The 19,162-nt window shown below is 37.4% G+C and overlaps 2 protein-coding genes across 3 annotated transcripts; one reads left to right on the top strand and one right to left on the bottom strand.

Moving 5' to 3' along the window:
* Window positions 1-1,226: 1,226 nt before the first annotated feature.
* DNAJB9 (DnaJ heat shock protein family (Hsp40) member B9) lies at window positions 1,227-7,617 on the bottom strand. 2 transcript variants are annotated; one of them, XM_082472135.1, is made up of 3 exons: window positions 7,486-7,617; window positions 5,592-5,818; window positions 1,227-4,642 (listed from the first exon to the last, which is right to left on the bottom strand). In XM_082472135.1, the coding sequence occupies exons 2-3, from the start codon at window positions 5,806-5,808 to the stop codon at window positions 4,188-4,190; spliced, it is 672 nt and encodes a 223-aa protein (XP_082328261.1). In that variant the 5' UTR covers window positions 5,809-5,818; window positions 7,486-7,617; the 3' UTR covers window positions 1,227-4,187. The 2 variants fall into 2 exon arrangements, with proteins under 2 accessions (XP_082328261.1, XP_082328262.1); XM_082472136.1 differs by having other exon boundaries at window positions 7,339-7,553.
* Window positions 7,618-7,741: 124 nt separating this feature from the next.
* On the top strand, window positions 7,742-15,492 carry THAP5 (THAP domain containing 5). The gene is made up of 3 exons (XM_082472028.1): window positions 7,742-7,956; window positions 11,446-11,638; window positions 12,162-15,492. The coding sequence occupies exons 1-3, from the start codon at window positions 7,877-7,879 to the stop codon at window positions 13,074-13,076; spliced, it is 1,188 nt and encodes a 395-aa protein (XP_082328154.1). The 5' UTR covers window positions 7,742-7,876; the 3' UTR covers window positions 13,077-15,492.
* Window positions 15,493-19,162: the final 3,670 nt, after the last annotated feature.

The raw sequence follows: 19,162 nt of genomic DNA, 5'->3' as shown, positions 1-19,162 counted from the left end.
GTCAATTTAAGCCCATGCCTTCCCCACTGCTAAGAGTTCCTAGAGATTTAGTCATCCTCCTCTTCCCTGTCCAGAGAGGGAGACACACTTAAAAATGAAGATTTCCTTATAAATGTAAACGTCTCTTATAGAAGGGTACCATTTACTTGGTTTTCTGAGCTTCTCCTACGATTTTGTTTGTTTACAATAATCAGTGTAAGATAATCCTTATGCCAAAGAGGCGTATTTTTGGGGTGGCAAATTCTGCTCCCCTTCACTGGGTAGTTCAACCACAGGGCAAGGAATGAAGAGAAGTTGGAGACTGGTTTGAGTAGCAAAGTTGAGCTAAGAAGAAGAATCTGAATTTCGCAGAAGATAGTCAAAATAAGGCCTGCATGGTAGCGTGAAAAATAAGACAAGAGGCCCAAAACGGAGTTGTTTATGCTAAGCCCCACAACATCTAACCAAGGCTTAAGTACTGTTTCAGCTCTCCCAGAAACGGAATCTTAACCCAATCAGGAACTACCTGATGGGCACTAGTGACGTAATCTGCCTGATAGACCCCTGCCATCCCCTAAAGGAAAGTGACCTTGCGACAACTTTTTGCTGGTATAACTTCCTTGTCCTGCTTCTTCCTGCCTGTCTTTCATGTTGTTTAGTTCCTCAGAGCTCCTTTCTATCAGCTAGGTGGAAAGCTGCCTGACACATGAATCGTTGAATAAAGCCAGTAAGATCTTTAAAATTTACTCATGTGAATTTTGTTTTTTAACAATAGGGAACATACACACTGCACATCTACTGTTATCTTCCACTGACTTTGGCTGTGGTTGATGTAAATGTAAACTAAATGTGGATTCATACTGTTTCATCTAATCCTGTCTGACACCATCACCACATGGAAGGAAACCTTGGTGTAAGCAGGTTAGGTAAGATAAGGACCTATGCCTGATTCATTGATGCATGTCAGTAAATACAGGGATGGATGTTAGGGATTCTCTTCCTTACTGTTGGTTTTCCTTAAATGTCTGAATTCCTTGGGCATCTGTTATGTGTTTATGAAGGACTTACATCAACTTGCACAGATAGATGAGAAAAGCAGTTTCTTCAGCAGTTACGTATGCCCGTGTTAAAGCTCCTTTTTGAATAGGAGCTATGGTTTCTTGTAAGTTGTCAGGGTATTTCAACCTGCAGGCAACTGCAGGTGAGTATGTGGTCAGCACGCAGAAGTTACTATTCCCTACACATGCCAAAGTAAGACGGCTTTATTTACTCTGGGAGTGGAGGGCTGCTATTACTCACCAGCACCCACTCCATCACCAAGTGAAAATTCACTTCACCTCTTCTCTTTTTTTGGCATCTCATTACCCTCAAATGGGGAGCCTGCCCAGGGATAATCTCTTTCTTCGAAGAGTTATCCTAAGTCCCTGACCTGAAGAAAAAGCTGTCAACAGTTTACCTGAAGGGGAGAGAAAAGGGCAAGGGTTCCCCATGAAGTTCTACTTTGGCCCATTCTTTCACTTTGCTTCCCCCTGCCCCAACCCCCTAAAAATCTGAGACTTAAAAGCTTCTCCAGGACACCTTGACTGTGGTTCTCTGATTTCCCTCTCAATTCAATTTTTTCTGTTTTATACCTTTTCCTTTATATCATGCCTCAAAACTTCTGTATGTTGTTTTACAGCATGTTTACAACTTCATTATTATATTTTCTGTCACTGGGACCAAAAGGGGAAACAATCATGACTGATTTTATTCAAACTGTCACCTGGAACTAAAGATGCCAGCATTAACATGAAAAATTAAAACCTTAGAGACTTACTGCTGATACCAATCTCTTCTTTATTCTGTTTGGCAATGGTCTCATTTTCCTCTAGTGTGTTTTTATTTGCTTTTACTTCAAAAAAATTAGAATAACTACCCCAGGATTGTACAAATTCTTAATTGACCTTGGGCAACCTAAATTTTCACGGAACTAATCTCAGAATTGGACCTGAAATTTAGAGCACAAACCTACCTACCAATCTGCAGCACCAAAAGAATTTCGTGCCTACCCCATGCACTATAGCATCCAATGCAAGACATACTCAATCCAGAAAACTTGAATAATTACAGAAATTAGTTCAAGAAAAAGATTAAGTCATGTTATGAATATTACTATTTTACACCGAAGAAAAGAAGTGATAAATTTCATGTGTTGACTTGTGTAGGGAGTGTAGATTAAGCTACTGTCTTGGTCATTTCATAACTACAGGAGTTTACCATTCTCCCTGTGCATTCAACCTGTATAAACTATAAAGAAGAAAAATTTTAAATTACTGAGCAAACTTTCATGTTGATTACTGGTCTAATTTCTAGTTGCTTAGATAACTAACTACTCACACACACATACCTGTAGATTACCTAAGCGTCTTTATATTTAGTTTGTATCATAAGAGTTATGATTCATGGTACATTTTTCCTTGCAAAAAGTATGCCAAAGAGCCAAATGGGAGGTTAAAAAAAAAGAAGGGGTTCAAATAAATGTTTAAAATGGGAAAAACAAGAAAGATAATCAAGGGTACAGATGCTAACAATATTAAAATAATCCTTGAAGTTCATCGTCATTTGAAAAAAAAATTTTTTTTTTTTTGCTTCACTTGTTCTGTTTAATAGGCCACAGATAATCCTCAGACCAAAATACAACGTATGGCTATTTTCTTATTATCAAACAAAATTAGTAGATATAACTTTCAGGAAATAATTAAGGTACATAAATATAATAGAATAAATTCATTTTCTTCACAGATTTCAAATTAAAGATGATCACTAACAAATACAGCTTCATGCAAAGTCTGCTTTTTCCCAACCAGGCCTAAAGAGGAAAGCAGCAGGGGCAAGAATACTTGCTCCTAGCAAGCAAATACACCAAAATTATAATTAACAAAATCTTCAAGCTACCAAAATCTGTGAGGGAAGGAGGATGGAGGACGATAAGAAAGCAAGAGAAATTACTAAACGGCAATCTAACAAGGTCACCTCAGGGTTTCAGGTTAGTGAAAAGTAACTTCTAGAATATGGTCTACAATCAGTATAAGCAGCCCAACTGCTTATATACCCTCCCTGTCTCCAGAATTGCTGAATAAACTTTTAACAATAAAATGACAACAGAGAACATCATATTGTAAATATTATATTTCTCTCACTCACAAAGGTGTATGAGATATTTACTAGTTTTAATATGCATCCATAGGATTAATACTCATGTGGAGTATAACACGGAAAAGTGCGGAACTAAAGAAATAAGTCTATCTGAAAACAAAAGCACACATTTCTTAGGATTTAAAAATATTGCACATAATAAGGTTGCACAGAAATTACTGGCTGTTTTTATAAACAGAATGAGGTATTAGTCAATCTCTAAAGATGAGGGCAAAGAAGAAAAACCACACACACACAAAAATACGTAAATCCATACTAAGACCTAAAGCGTCAACAATTAAGAAAGAAATGTGAAAAGATGTGTAAAATAGCTATGATTTCAACACTACAAAATCATTAGCCAGGGACCAAACACGTAACAAACTCTGGGCAATGTTAAGTTTTCAACTTTCTTTGAGTCTAAATGACTATGAGCAATACAATCATTTCCTTTACTCAAATTCTTCTGCATGGTTCTCTGATAAACATTAAACCATACCTTTCTGAAGCTTTCAGTGGAAATTAACCAAGATACTGCTTGCTATCCTTTGCTGAACGACTCAATTATACAGTTTCACATACATTTTGCGACCCAAGTCAGAGATGCTACAGAGCATGCAATTTTAAATTAGCAAAGGTTTCACTGCAAAAAAATCATTCAAGTTCACACAATTTAAATCTACAATAACTTTTAAAATTTAACCTTTAAATATTTATCAGGCAAATTCATTTTTTCCTTGGTAATAAAACTGGTCATGTTAATAAGCCCAAGGGCAGGTAGAGAAAAAAGACAGGGCAGAATTATAATATTTTTTAAAGAACCTTGCCTAATCAGGGAAATTAATAATTAGCTATTTCTCTACTAACTGAATGTTGCTGAATTTCTCAAAAACAGTTTAAATATATTTGATAGCTATATCAAGTTAAGTGAAATCATGCACTTGTCAAAATAGTTCACAAAAAATTGGTTCTGCATCAAAGGTACTGAAGAAGAGTCAACTAGTTGGGTTTAAAGAGAACAGAAAAAGGACAAACTACTGCCCTGAACAGTCAGTGTATGTAGTAACCATATTTCCTTTTCGTTGAGTGACAGTCCTACAGTGCTTGCTAGATCCATGGAAGCTATTTTCAGTCTGTACTGTATGTCGATTGGTGGTGGTGTCAAAACCACTAAAAGAAAACATTTTCTCCATATCTTCAAACATGTCATCAAACAACCCACCTCCAAAAGAAAACTCCTGGAAATGGTGCCTTTGTCTACTGGAACCATCCTGGCGTGCCTGGAAGTGATTTTCAAAATGCTTCTTGGACCGAGTGTTTTGGTTTTGACCAAAAAAACCAAAGTCTTTAAATAAGTCATCAAAATTGAAGTTAAACGACTGCTCAAAAGGACTTCCACTAGCTCTTTGTCCTTTACCATTAGTAAAAGCACTATGTCCAAGCGTATCATATTCTTTTCGCCTATTAGCATCTGAGAGTGTTTCATATGCTGAAAGAAATAAAAATACTTTAGTAACTGAAAGTAATCAAAATTACATATACCCAAACCTCTTAAATTTATTTTATGAAAGTATTTCACATCACAAATAAAACCAAATGCTACTAACATAAGAGAAAAGTTAGAAGTCACAAAAGGCAGAGACTTTGTCTTATCCACTGCATACTATTAGCAGTTAGCACAATGCCTGCCTCTAGTAAATAACCAATAAATATTTGTTAAATAAATGCTACTATTAATACAAATAAATATGGGGGCAACAATTTCAGAGTTATTCTTATTATTTGCGCAAAATCATCACTTGTATGAAAGAATTTAATGAACAAATTCAGAGAAATTCACATTTTTCACTTACTAGTTGAAGTAAATGTTTAACTCCAACTCCCTACTCAGTTACCTCCACCCACTATTAATTACTAAATGCTCAGGAGATGCAATTTGTTTTAGAATTAGTCTTAAGTCAAAACTTGTTTCGTACTTTTCCTTTAAAGACAAATGTGGCTTTGAGATGTAGACCAAGTGAGGAAGAAAAAAAACCAAGGCATTTTAGAGTCTATTTAATTTTTTTATGCTTAATATTTTTATATTTAATCTCCATAATTCATAAAAACTTTCTTCAATTAATTCATAAGTTTTGGGTATCTAAAATTCCTTTTGACATAGAAACAATAAGCAACTTTATAAATAACAAAAGAATGAAATAATACATTTTCAACATTTTCAGATCTGAATGCCAATGAAAGTATATACTTCCACACATCCAGGATCAAAATATGTTATAAGAGAAGAGCCTTGAGAATCTCACTCTCACTATATTCATGTGTAGATCCCACTCTCCCTCCCACCTCCACAAAACCTTCAAATACATACAAACTTCTTAGGTATCATTCTCCTTTACTAGTTAATACCTGTGAGACCTTGAAGATAGTCATTTACGTACCTTCTGCAATCTCTCTGAATTTTGCTTCAGCATCAGGACTCTTATTTTTATCAGGATGGTACTTCATGGCCATCTTGTGAAAGGCCTTCTTGATTTGGCGCTCTGATGCTGACTTTGGCACACCTAAGATATCATAGTAACTTTTTGAGGCCAAAATTAATTCGGTTATCATTAAAATGCAGATTGCAAAGATGAAAACTGACTGGGGAGTAGCCATTTCTAATATCCTAAAAAAGAAAAGAAAAAAAAATATTATCCGTGGAACTAATCTTAAGATTTTTCTTTTAAAAGAAACTGAATGAGCTTTTAGGATTCAAAGTATACTAATGCAGTATCAAAATGTTAAGCATATACAGTGCATCTTGTATCTATTTCCATGTTATTTCATTTATACAGGCCGCACTACCCCTAAATTGGTTGTAATCTTCTTGAGAGCAAATATAATTCAACCAAATTAAGAAAAATCTTTCTTGGCTTTGCCTTTCCACTAATACTCTGGCTATAAACACAGTAGTTACAAAAATATAGCTTAAAATGATCTCAGTATCTCAATCTTCCCTTCTAGAATTCATATTCTAAAGGGATTTTTAAAAAATTTTAACTTATTGGGAAAAAAGTACATTACCAAGGTAATCAGCCCAGTATGTCTAAATTAGCAGTAATCTTCCCTCCCTAAGAAACTTTCAGTTTTCATTTCAGCAAGGTGAGCCAAGGATTGCACACAGAGAATCCCAATATCACATAATACTGACAACGCAACACAACAGAACGTAATCTCTTTTTTAAAAAAACTGTAAGATCGCAAATATTTAACAAAAAAGCATGGATAAACGAGTTTTGTTAAAAACTCATAATTAATAGAATTTAAGATTTCTGCGAAGGCTGCCAGAAAAATGAACTTTCATAGTCTGTACTTTAGATAAGGTAAATTCTTACTTTCTAGCTTCTCAGAAGTCGTTAAAATGTTTCTCTAACCTTAAAGAAGTTTGAACCTAGAATTCAACTTAGAATTCTTGAGAGCACAGATTAAATGACTTGGGATTCAAGCGACCCTGTTTGTTGAACACCGTACCACAGGAGTCCTTAAGAACCTAGGATGACATAACACAGCGGACGAAAGACGCTCTGGTTTCTGCAAAGTGCCTGCGCTCCTCTCCTGTTGGCCCGTTCGGAGCGTAATTAGCAGATGGATTACTTCTTCCCAGAGAGTTACCCACAATCACGGGAACCAAGGATCAAGTACGAACTCTTGGTTTAAAGAACACAAACCGAGCGCGTACTGTGACGGATCCCTAGTCAAAGGGCGGGTCTAAAACTGACAGGGAGGCATCTTCCCAGTTTCATAAACCGTACTCCACAGTTTCAAGTTGAATATAGCATACTCTCCTAAAACACGGACTTCTGCGTTATACTGACTCCTCATTCCCAAGAGAGACCCGGCGGACAGCAAGCCTGGGCCTTACTCCCCAGAGCCAGGGGCTGGTTGGGCTGGACTCGCCCTGTCAGACCTTGCGCCGCCGTCCGGTTGTCCGCGGCTCGCGGTCCGGCCCTGGGAGGAGCTGCCCGACACCCGAGAAAGCCAGCGGCAGAACCCCAAAAAACCGCACTACACCGTGCTTCGACCATCTCCTTTCTCCTATTCTCTTCCTCAAGAACACCAGGCAGCCCGAAGCCCTAGCGGCGACCGTGGCGGACACCGAGGCCTAAACCCCCTCCCGGAGACCTCGGCCTCATCCCTCATTCGCACCCTCCAGCTGCAGCTGCTCCTTCAGAGACCGGAGGCGCCGGCGATACTGACCAGCTACTCCACAAGGCTGCGCGGCTCGGCCCCCCTAACCCCGGCCTCCGTGGCCTCCGGGAGCTGGTGCGCACCCACTGCCGCCTGTCCACCGACCTCACACTCCTGCCGTCGCCGCCGCGTCCCCTCACAGCCAGCTCTCCACAGGCGGGTCGGCCGCTGCTCGCGCCACCACCTCAGGAGGAGACCTACACGAAACGCTTTCCTATTGGCTCCCGCCTTCCCACCTGACCCTGGCGCCCTACGCGCACGTGGAAAACTGTTGTTGCTGCTCGGCCTGTGCGTCACTTCCGGCCCCAACCCCCGAAAGGGCCGTACTGAAGCCGGCAGAAGCGGAAGTGAGTCGAGGGTTGCACCGTCTTTCCGTTCCGCCCAGCCTGGCGCAGGCGCGGTGGCTCCGGCGGCCTGGATCTGCCGCCCCGCCTCAGCGAGGAAGGCCCGCCTGCGCCCCTCGGCGGCCTGGGTCTCCTGTGGCCTCGCCGCAGTGATGCCCCGCTATTGCGCAGCGATTTGCTGTAAGAACCGCCGGGGACGAAACAGTAAAGACCGGAAGCTGAGTTTTTACCCGTAAGTTGTCCCTAACGCAGAAGCGTCAGCTTGCCTTTGGGTCGCAGTCCTGTGGCGTTTGGGGTTGGGGTTTGGCGTATCTCCTGTCAGCTGTATAAATTCGTCCTTGGTTCTGCGGCCGTGTTCGGCCCCTCCGCGGGAGGAGGGCGCGAAGGCGCGAGTTCAGTTTACCTGGAAATGTTCTGACATTTCTAGGGAGGTCGCTGGGCGTGTGGCGAGGCGTTGGGGCCTGTTGGAGTGTTCATAGGGCGCCTAAAGCAGTCACGTTTGCGCGATGCTCCGTGGTTTTCAGAGCGTTTCCCCACCTCCCCGGACCTCATTTCATTGACGACCTTAACCACCACTTCAGGTGCATCAAATGTGCCAAGTGGGAAGGTGCACTTAAAGTTAACGTACACTTGCAGGTCGCATAGTTGTTATTTAATTCCACTTTCTCCTGACGAAACTGAGGCCTTTGAGAAAGGTTAGGTAAGTGACCTTGAAAGTTTTGTGGCAGAGCCAGAATTACAACCTGTCTCCTGCTCAGGGCTCTAGATACTCTCCATTCGTTCAGAGAGCAGGGTAAGTAAGGGCTAACAGGTTTTCCCCGCTCTCCCAACGTAGAGCGTTACTCTGAAACCTTTCCTAAGCGAGGAAGCAATTGCTTTTTTTTTTTTTTTCTCCTCCGTAAAAGCGAAAATCTTGTTCGGGCATCAGTACCTGTTAGACCTAACTCTCCTAAAAGTGAAGTGGCAGAAAGCGAACTTTGGAGACGTGGGGAATACCTGTATTCCAAGTTACTACGGCCACGAAATATTTTCGTGGAACCCGAGAAGTACCCATTTTTATCTGGAAGAATAGTGAAGCAGTATTGTGTAATAAGTAAGAGGCCAGACTCCAAAGCCAGACTTAGGTTCAAATATTGGCTCCACTACTTTGTAGCTGAATAACCTTCCGTGAATTATTTAACCCTTCTAGCTAAGACCTCCCGTCTGTAAAGTGGAGGCACTAATAATACCTAATTCACACGTAGTGTGTAAAGACGTAAAATGGCGTTTGGCACTCATAACGTGCTTAGTGTTTATGAAAGTCAACGTATTTAGAATATTCTATTTCCTGTATTTAAAAATAATTAATTTAGCCCTAACCTGGTTGTCTTTAACTTTCTTTGAATTTTCACTAGCTATTTTGTGAAGCTTATTTGACTTTAGACCTAAAGCTTTCTGTTCACTAATGACTCAGCTGCTTTCCATTATCTTAACTAATGAAAAAAACTGATAACTCCAAATAAATCACACCATGTGGCAATATTTCCAGGATTATCTTTCTCGAAGCCCTTCCACAAGTTGCAAAGAGAGATTTTAGGGGGAGAAATATATGCTAGTATATTAATGGCTCTGGCTCTGAGGAGGTTTGTAGCAAAGGATCATGTTGAGCTTGATTTAACCCCATATTTTCCATATTTACTTGGCCTTGGATTTGGGGGTGTCATAACCTCAGACTAAAAATTCTTTAATCTTTGTGGACTGCATAGTTACTATTTTTAAGGAGGGAAAAATAATAATGCCAGAGGAAGTCAATTATAAAGAATTTTTTCCTCAAAATGAATTTACTGAAAGTGGAGTTTTTAAATGAGTTTTTGAAATTTCATGTGTAATTAGCAAACTAAAAATTGAATTAGTTTTATTCCCTAATAGCACCAAACTTGAAGAATTGAATTTTCTCATACTAACACTATAGCAAACTGCAAAATAAATTTATACTAATTTGAGAATTCAGTGAATATATACATATGGTGACCAGTTTATACCAGTGATTATTTTATGTTTTGGGGAGAATTAATAAGACAGAGAAACAAAATTACCAGTCAAACAAACTGAACCAATGTAGAGATACTAAATTGTTCCAGAAACATATTCTAGGAGAGTTCTTAGAGATTTACCTGTTAAGAAAGCATTGCAATACAATTACCAATAAAGATATTCACAAAGTGTATTTTTTTAATTGTTTGATAACTTAGCATATAGGTACAATAGAAATAATTTACAAAGGGCATCCGTATACATGAAATAACATTTAAAAATTTTTTTGTAAAAGGCATATTCTCATTTTAGCTATAACAGAAAAGGTATAAACTTATCTGAGGCTAGTAGAGTTCCAAGTCCTCTGAAAAGAAAATTCTTTTTGCCATTAAATGCCTTTTCTTGTTAGGCCTATCATACTTATAACCTAAGTCATTTATATATGTAAGGTTAAAAATTTTTCAAACCATGTATGAATATTATATCTATGGTAAAAACTTCCAAAGGCAGATAATCTGAGTTTTCCACAGAAGGATATCAGGGTTAAAAATTATTTCCTACAAAGTACCCAGACTCTTTTCATCTAGCATCTTACAAAGTTATCAGTATTTATTTTAAAAAATCGTGCTACTACGAAGCATAAATGGTTGTGATTGGGAGGAATGTATAACAGCTGCTTTTTGTATGAGAACCTTCTATGTTACTGTTTTTTAAAAATGGGAAATTATTATGTAGTATATGTGTCTTGGACTGTGTTCTTGTAAAATCTTCAAAAGAAGTATAAATCACTGTTGTTTAATACAGTTTAACTCAAACCTGATTAGACTGGTAGAATAAAGTTTTCTGTCAAATTCTGCCATTAGTCCAGTTTTACCCATAAAACACATTGTAGTACGTTAGAGCCAACTCTAAAAATCCAGGCTACTCAGTACAGGAACAACACGTATAAAGAGCTGTTTTACCTTTCTCTATCTTTTCTATTTGTTTCATATTATAAAATATCTGAGTCTGTCCTTTAACATGTTTAGTTCTTGTGTCAATTTCTCTTTCAGAACTTGAATACTTGAATTTTAGAGTTCCCAATCTACCAGCTGTAGAAGACTAGAAATATTGGACTAAATTACAAATGGGTAGAATTGAGGCTGATTCCAGTAAAGAGAATGGAGGATTAGAAGTTTTATAAGATTGAGTACTCATTTTATGTCAGCTAAACCATTTGTTTGAATTAATGTCTCCATATTTTAAAAATACTAATGTAAGAGCTTGAAGTTTAATACTTCTTGAATTATAGACAAGAAACCGTTTGACTTGTTATATTACTATGAAATATATTTGAATAGGACTTTGTAGTTACAAAACTCTTCACTAGTTCTAGGCAAACTACACAACAGAATGAAAAAGAAATGTAATCCATAGCAAATATGAATAGGTTTTATCCTCTGTAGTAGCAAAGGTTTTACTTGAAGGGACTCTGAGTTATGTTTTACAAGCCACTCTTCTCAGACAAAAGCTTTGGCTACACATCTCATATCTTAGTCCTCTTTGCTGCAGAGATGATATGGTAGTAGTTGTCATGAAGATGCTATTGTATGGTAGGAGTGGTTGTCTTGCTTTTGTGGCACTTGACCCATAGGTTACCTATATGTGCAGGCCTGGAATCTGGCAAACTTGTTAAAATATAGCAAAGTTTTCCTTTTTTTACTTTCAGGTTTCCTCTACATGACAAAGAAAGACTTGAAAAATGGTTAAAGAATATGAAACGAGATTCATGGGTTCCCAGTAAATACCAGTTCCTGTGTAGTGACCATTTTACTCCTGACTCTCTTGACATCAGATGGGGTATTCGCTATTTGAAACAAACTGCAATTCCAACAATATTTTCTTTGCCTGAAGACAATCAGGTATTGGAGGCAGGGAGTAGGGGAGAAGGGGATAATGCTGAGCATGGTGGCAGATTGCAGGGTGGCAGGTAATCAGGTAGAGGGGATGAGAGGGAAAGATAACTGCTGGGAAAACACATATTTGAGAAAGAAAGACTAATTTGTGCTTTTACTGAAAGTGTAATAATTTTTTAAAGATTTAAACCGTTTTGAAGCATAGCTTCAGAGGAGCCAAGGATAACACATACATAAATTATCAGGTTAAGTTATTAATGTAAATTAATGATCTAGATTTTTTACTGGTCTTGTGAGTGATCTCAGATTTTTCCCCATTATATTGATATATTGATTATGCGTAATGTTTTTTAAAAAATGCTTTCAAGTATATTTTGAGCTGTTATATACTGGAAACATTTTTTTAACTGAATAAAATTGCTTGGCCAGTATACTGCTCATAGTTGTACTGAAATAGTCAGCACTAACTAATAAGGGAACAAGCCTAGTAAGGACATCTTTATTAGAATTTGAAAATATTATTTTATAGGAGAAAGACCCTTCCAAAAAAAAATCTCAGAAGAAAAAATTGAAAGATGATAAAGAAGTATGCCTAAAAGCCAAGTCAGAAGAGTCATTTTCATCAAATGAGCCAAAGAAGAATACAGTTGACACAGATGTCCTCCCTGAACATGCAGAATTACTTGATTCATCTGCCTTGGTAAAGCCACCAGATCCAAAAACAGAAAGTGTACAAAATAATGTATTAACTTTTAATCTGCTTAAACAAGATGCCAGAAAATCAGAACCTACCTTGGAAACATCAGTTAATCAAGACATAGGTATAGGTGGTTTTCACACATCTTTTGAGAATCTAAATTCTACAACTATTACTTTGACAACTTCAAATTCAGAAGGTATTCAGCAGTCTTTGGAAGCCCAAGAAGTGCTTGAAATAACTACCAATCATCTTGCTAACCCACATTTTACAAATAATTCTGTGGAAATTAAGTCAGCACAGGAAAATCTATTCTTGTTCAGCACAATTACTCAAAGAGTTGAAGAATTAAACACAAATAAAGAATCTGTTATTGCCATTTTTGTACCTACAGAAAATTCCAAACCTACAATTAATTCTTTTATACCTGCCCCCAAAGAAAAGGTGGAAATGGAAGAAGACATAGATGTTGAAGACTCATATAAGGATGTAGACTATGAGATGGAAGTTTTACAGATTGAGCATTCTTACTGCAGACAAGATGTAAGTAAGGAACATCTTTGGCAGAAAGTCTCTAAACTACATTCAAAGATAACTCTCCTTGAGTTACAAGAACAACAAACTCTAGGAAGATTGAAGTCTTTGGAAGCTCTTATAAGGCAGCTAAAACAGGAAAACCGGCTATCTGAAGAAAATGTCAAGATTATAGAAAACCATTTCACAACATATGAAGTTACTATGATATAGATTAAAGAGGTTTTAAAGCTGTGACTTTTATGTAAGCTTTTTGTTTGCCAAACCAAATTATATGAAAGTGAACTTTTTCCTGTGTAAAGTTCTTACCTTAATGAAGCTAAGCAAGTGCTCTAATGTTATGAACTGCATCCTGTTCTTATAATGCTCATTTTTGAGAAAAACTAGAGAGTTGTTGGGTAGAAGAAGTTTCATTACTTGTTAATTTTCCAAATTTGAAGTTAAAATGTAGTGAATAAATAATATGATTAAGTCGTAAAATGAGAGAACACGGATATGGTAAACAAGAGCCCAGAATAGAAATCAGGCTCAGGAATCAGTCTTGGTTCTACCGTTGACATGTGACTTGGACAACTTACTTATCAAGATTCTCAGTCTCTAATCTGTAAAAAGAGGGCACTTAACTAGATCTCTAACATAGTCTGTTTCTTTATAATTTCTTCCCTTTCTAGTTAGATACTTTTAATAGAACAAGTTTTCTATATGATAATCTTATACTTACATAAAACTAGATGCTGGCTAGCATTTTATATTATTAACTGTTGGATTCTTCTCAATATTTATTAAATTATGTGTTGCTTGGCCTTTGGGCTATAGTTTTCTATGTTATAAAGGAAAATACTCCAGTTACAGTTTTATTCCAATTGAACTAAAATAAGGAATCAACCATTAGCCCAGTTCTTAGGAGAGGTACTTTAAACTTGAAAGAATATGTACCTTATATGTGGCAGACCATCATAATACACAGTCATTTAAGTTTCTTGACACCTTGTATTTAAGGTTATATTTATAAACCAAAAATTTCAATGAGGTCAATTTTTTTAATACTTTTTAAAAATTATGGTTTTTATCTATTTAATATGTGTAACTTTTTAAAATGTGTGCATATGTCGTTTTAAAATTCCAGAATGATAGAGTAATACTTAATGTTACACCTTCCCACTTACATGTATTTTAGTAAAAGAAATTATAGGTAGGTGGTGATGACCTTGGAGAGACAAGTAGGAAAGAGAAATAATGGTGATAGAAATAAAATGAAACGTAAAAGCGGAGACATAGTCGTAACAACACAAATGTGAAAAATAGATGATCCCTTAGAATTGGCAGTTAATATAATTAAATATGTTACTCTTTATGGTGTTAAGCAAATTCCTGTCAGCCTGATTCTTAGTTTTCTCATCTGTTATATAAAAAATACTGTTACCTATCTTGAAGGATGGTTTTTTTGAATTCTGTAAGGTAGTAAATGTGTTTTTGGTGCCAGAAAATAGGAGGTGCTCAATAAATATTAGTTGACTACACAGCAAATAGTATTTTGTAAATAGTGTTTTGTAAATGGATGATTATTTGGGGCCATATGTCACTTAGTTTTTTTAGGCTAATAAAATTAATTAGTATTATATGAATGTGTGTCAGCTAATTATAAAAAGTTGATTAGAGGTGTCCTTATTGTGTGACTATGGGGCAAAAATCCTTAAAAATTTTGCATAAATTATGTGTATATAATTGGTAAAGTTGATGTGATGTTATTTTTAAGTTGCATTTTGCTGGTATTTAAAATAAATAATATAGATGTAAATAGCCTTTTTAAGTCATTATAAAATATGTTGTACGTTGTAGTTATTTTCTATTTAAAGTTATAGTTTACTCAGGAATAATTTAAACTAGTTGTGTTTCTTTAAACTACTAAATTATAAGTATTTAAGATACTTTCTTGGCTTTTCTATATTCAGTTCAGAATGTTCCCAATCTAACTCAGTTCACCAATAAATTTTATTTGGGGGTTCTGACCAACTTTATTTCTTTCTTATATTCTTACAGGAGCCTCTTAACTAATAGTACCTATATTTTCAATCTCCTGCTTCCATATCTTCCTGGACTCTGCTATCAGCTTTTTACCTAACCTATAGATCTAGCTGTATCACTTGCACACCACCTAACTTTCCTAGCTCAGAAATCTGTAATCACTCTTTAATACCTACAGAGTAAAGCAAAACTTGTTACTATCATGTATATGATCCATCCGTGATTCTGTTCATCCTGTGTTCTAGCCACACTGGACTTCTTAGCATTTCTCAAACATGCTAGACAGGTACTTGTTTTTGTGTCTTCTTATTTTATTCTCTAAATTCAACCAGTCTGTTAAAATTGTATTTCGGTTTTGTTGGAATGTCATCCCTTCTTACCAGTCAAAATTGTTTTTTCTCTGTTCCTACAGGGCTTTGTCTTATAACACTGAGCTTTGTTTTATAACACTGTAACAGTGTTTACACTGTTTGTATATCATGATGTTATCCATGGCTTTCTCTTCGACTGGACTGTATGCTTTTTGAAAGCAGAATTTTTATTCACTTTTGTTTCTTTGACAATGTAATATTAACTCAATAAATGTTTGGATGAATATTTTGAATTTGCCTACTTAGAATTTCTTGGTTCTGGTCACCTAAAATCAAGAACCTTCTTAACAAATATATCCTTGACACCTTGAGAATGATTAGGGAAGGATATAGATCTTCATATAATCTTCAAAACATTCCATGTTTCCAATGGACAGTACCATTTACCAGTTACCTTCTATGCCACCTATTAACTGATTTTTGTTGTAGAAGGCTATCCCCACCACAGACTATTTCCTACTTTCTATCTGATAGTTAAAAAGGAAATAAGTCTAAGGAAGCTGTTTATGCCTACATGTTAGGGAGATTGGTTAAGTCAAATTTAGAAAGACTTCATCATATAAATAATATGTGACGTTGATCTAAACATCAAGCAGGTTTTGGCAAGGGGCAGTGGTGGTTTTTGGTTTTTTGGCTATGCATTTCAAAAATTTTGACGTTTTAAGGATGCTTATACATAAGGCATGCATACCACTTTGTTCTTGGTTTGTAAATTAACTTTTATAAACTTTCTTTTTTTATACATAAAACCAAGTTTTTTTTTGTTTTCATTTATTTATTTATTTTAGGCTGTGTTGGGTCTTCGTTTCTGTGCGAGGGCTTTCTCTAGTTGTGGCAAGCAGGGGCTACTCTTCATTGCAGTGAGCGGGCCTTTCACTGTCGCGGCCTCTCTTGTTGCGGGGCACAAGCTCCAGACGCGCAGGCTCAGTAGTTGTGGCTCACGGGCCTAGTTGCTCTGCGGCATGTGGGATCTTCCCAGACCAGGGCTCGAACCCGTGTCCCCTGCACTGGCAGGCGGATTCTCAACCACTGCGCCACCAGGGAAGCCCCAAAACCAAGTTTCTTAAGGCTACCTTTGTATTCTCTCCTGTACCTCTTGAGCCTTGAACTTTGACCCCTGCAGCAATAAAGCAGCACTTCTGTGACACACACAAGGTCATTTTTTTTTAAGAAAAAGAATGCACAGAGTTGTTACATTTTTAAGTGCTGCATTCAAAAGATACAGTTACTCAGAATTCTCTAGTTTGAATAAATTCTTGCAAAGTATCCCTACTGTAATTTGTGATATGATGCTGTGCCCTAAAATGTATTTTCTTTACTAATAGACAATTTATTATGGCACATCAGCACGATTTGTTTGGATAATACACCACTACATTCTGTTAATCATTAGGTGTGACTGAATTTCTTTTGCAGTTATTAAAAAAAAAAATCTCAACTTTCTAAATATGCAGAATAAAACTTTTTAAAATAAATAAAAACATCAAGCAGGGAACTTTTCTGCATATTTTCGATCTTGAAAAAAAATCAGCCATGTATTAAGAGTTGGAATATTAATGTGCAGATAAATTTTTCTGTTTCTAGCTAAATTGAACAGTTCTGCCAACTAATTTGGTGTTCAGGTACATCTTTCTTTTTTAGATTATGCTATTTTGTATTTTTGTGGGTGAGGTGGGTGGGTAGAAACACTCATTCACAATTGTCAGAGGGAAAAAGCTACAGAAAAGGTTGGGGGGTGGGGGTGGGAGACAAGATGTATCTGTATAAGAGATAAGTTCCTTCAAGGAAGGGTCTTTGTTTCATTTTAACCAATTCTCCACCCTCTGGCTTTTTGGTTACTTGACCACCTTATCTCCAGTGAACTTTTCCTCCATTCCTCTTCAGCCACCTCATTTCTGTGGTCAGTGGTAGACCTTTGTCATCACCAGTACTTGCATCCCGTTGAAAAATGTCAACTTCAAGCTCCTTATTCTGACCACCACCTTCTATTGTTTAGCACAGTTATGGGAACAACTCACACTGCAACCAACCACTCTTCCACAGTCTATCATCCCTGTAGTAGGTTCTGTTTTCCAAATAATGGCTACAAAATATATCTCATCCTGTATTCTCTTCCACAGTGTATGACCTTGCCACTCCCTTATCAAGAGGTGGAGTTTATTTCTCTACCTTTTTTTTTTAGTAAATATTTTATTTATTTTTGGCTGTGTTGGGTCTCTGTTGCTGCACGTGGGCTTTCTCTAGTTGAGGCAAGCGGGGCTACTCTTCGTTGTGGTGCGCGGGCTTCTCATTGCGGTGGTTTCTCTTGTTGCAGAGCACAGGCTCTAGGCACGCAAGCTTCAGTAGCGGCATGTGGGCTCAGTAGTCGTGGCTCTCGGGCTGTAGAGCACAGGCTCAGTAGTTGTGGTTCATAGGCTTAGTTGCTCCATGGCATGTGGGATCTTCCTGGACCAGGGCTCGAACCCATGTCCCCTGCATTGGCAGGTGGATTCTTAACCACTGCGCCGCCAGGGAAGCTCTCTCTACCTTTTTTTAATCTGGAGGAGCGTGTGACTGCTTTGATCAGTAGAATACAGTGAAAGTGGCACTGCCAGTTCCAGACTCAGCCCTTAATGGGTGTGGCAGCTTTCACATCCTCTTTGGAGCTTTTGCTTCCTCTTGGAATGCCAGGTGCCATGTAAGATGTGTGATTACCCTGAGATCATGCTGGAAAAGCAAAGTCACATGGAGAAACTCTGGAGAATGAGATATCAGACGCGTGAAGAAGCCACCTTGGAAATTGATTCTCCAGCCCCAGTGACTCGAGACTCAAAATGCAGCAAATGCAGCCACCTAGCTAAGTTCTTCCTGAATTCCTTAATCACAAAATTGTAAGCAAAATGTTTCTTTTGGGGTGGATTGTTAGGCAGTGTTTTAAGCTGTGTTTTCCAGAGAAACACGCTGTTGTTCATGCTGAGATATTCCAAGGTCTGCAGTTGGCAAGCTAGGGACCCAGGAGAGCCATTGGTGTAGTTGTAGTCCAAGTCTGAAGGCCTAAGAACCAGGACAGCTTATTGTATAGTTCTAGTTCTATCTCCAGTTCAGTTCTCCCTTGCGCTGCTCCCTTCCCCTCCTACTACCCCTTCCTCCTCCCCCAAGCTGAGGATCTCATCACATGATTCACTGAAAAAAAAAATTATAAACACCTCTATAAACCAAAACAATAGAATATTATACAGTAGTTAACATGAATGAACTAGATTTACATGCATCAACATGAATAAATACCCAAACTATGTGAAAAAAGGTAAGTTGCAAAAGGTTCGGTAACAGTCTACTACTTAATTAAAATTTTAAAATACACCAAACAGTAATACATGTTGCTTATATTTACATTCCTATGTAAAGAATAAAAACACACCGACTTCAGGATAATGATTACCTCAGGAGGCAAGAAGGGGTGATGGTGGAGAGATTTTATGTGTCACTTCTTTAAAAAAAAAAGTGAGCTAAATAAAGATGACAAAATATTATCTATTTAAATAGGTACAGGTTTGCTTTACTATTTTTAAAATGTTTCAGAATTTAAAATTACATATTTTAGTTGAAATGACAAAAGAGCGTGTTAGGCTTATTAAAATAACTCTAAAGGTCAACTCTGATTAGACATCATTCTTATAGTTTTGTTTTGATTGCTCTTTGTTTTAAGAACATTTGAGGGGGAGTGGGGATTTACAGTGAAAGACTTGATGATTTGGATTCAATAAACTTGGGTTTGAAGTTAGGCACTATGGTAGGCAGAAGAATGCTCCTCTAACTCACTAAAACTCAGAAAAGGGGCAATTTCCCTTTTAATAAGTGGTTGAAGTGGCGTGGAGTGGGGTGCAGGCAGGCGGAGCAGCTAACTGACTTTAGTTCTCTGCA

Source organism: Balaenoptera physalus (genome assembly GCF_965194825.1).
Source record: "Balaenoptera physalus genome assembly, chromosome: 8".
Taxonomy (NCBI): Eukaryota; Metazoa; Chordata; class Mammalia; order Artiodactyla; family Balaenopteridae; genus Balaenoptera; species Balaenoptera physalus.
The sequence above is the reverse complement of the archived record's forward strand: the minus strand, read 5'-3'. Positions and strand labels throughout refer to the sequence as shown.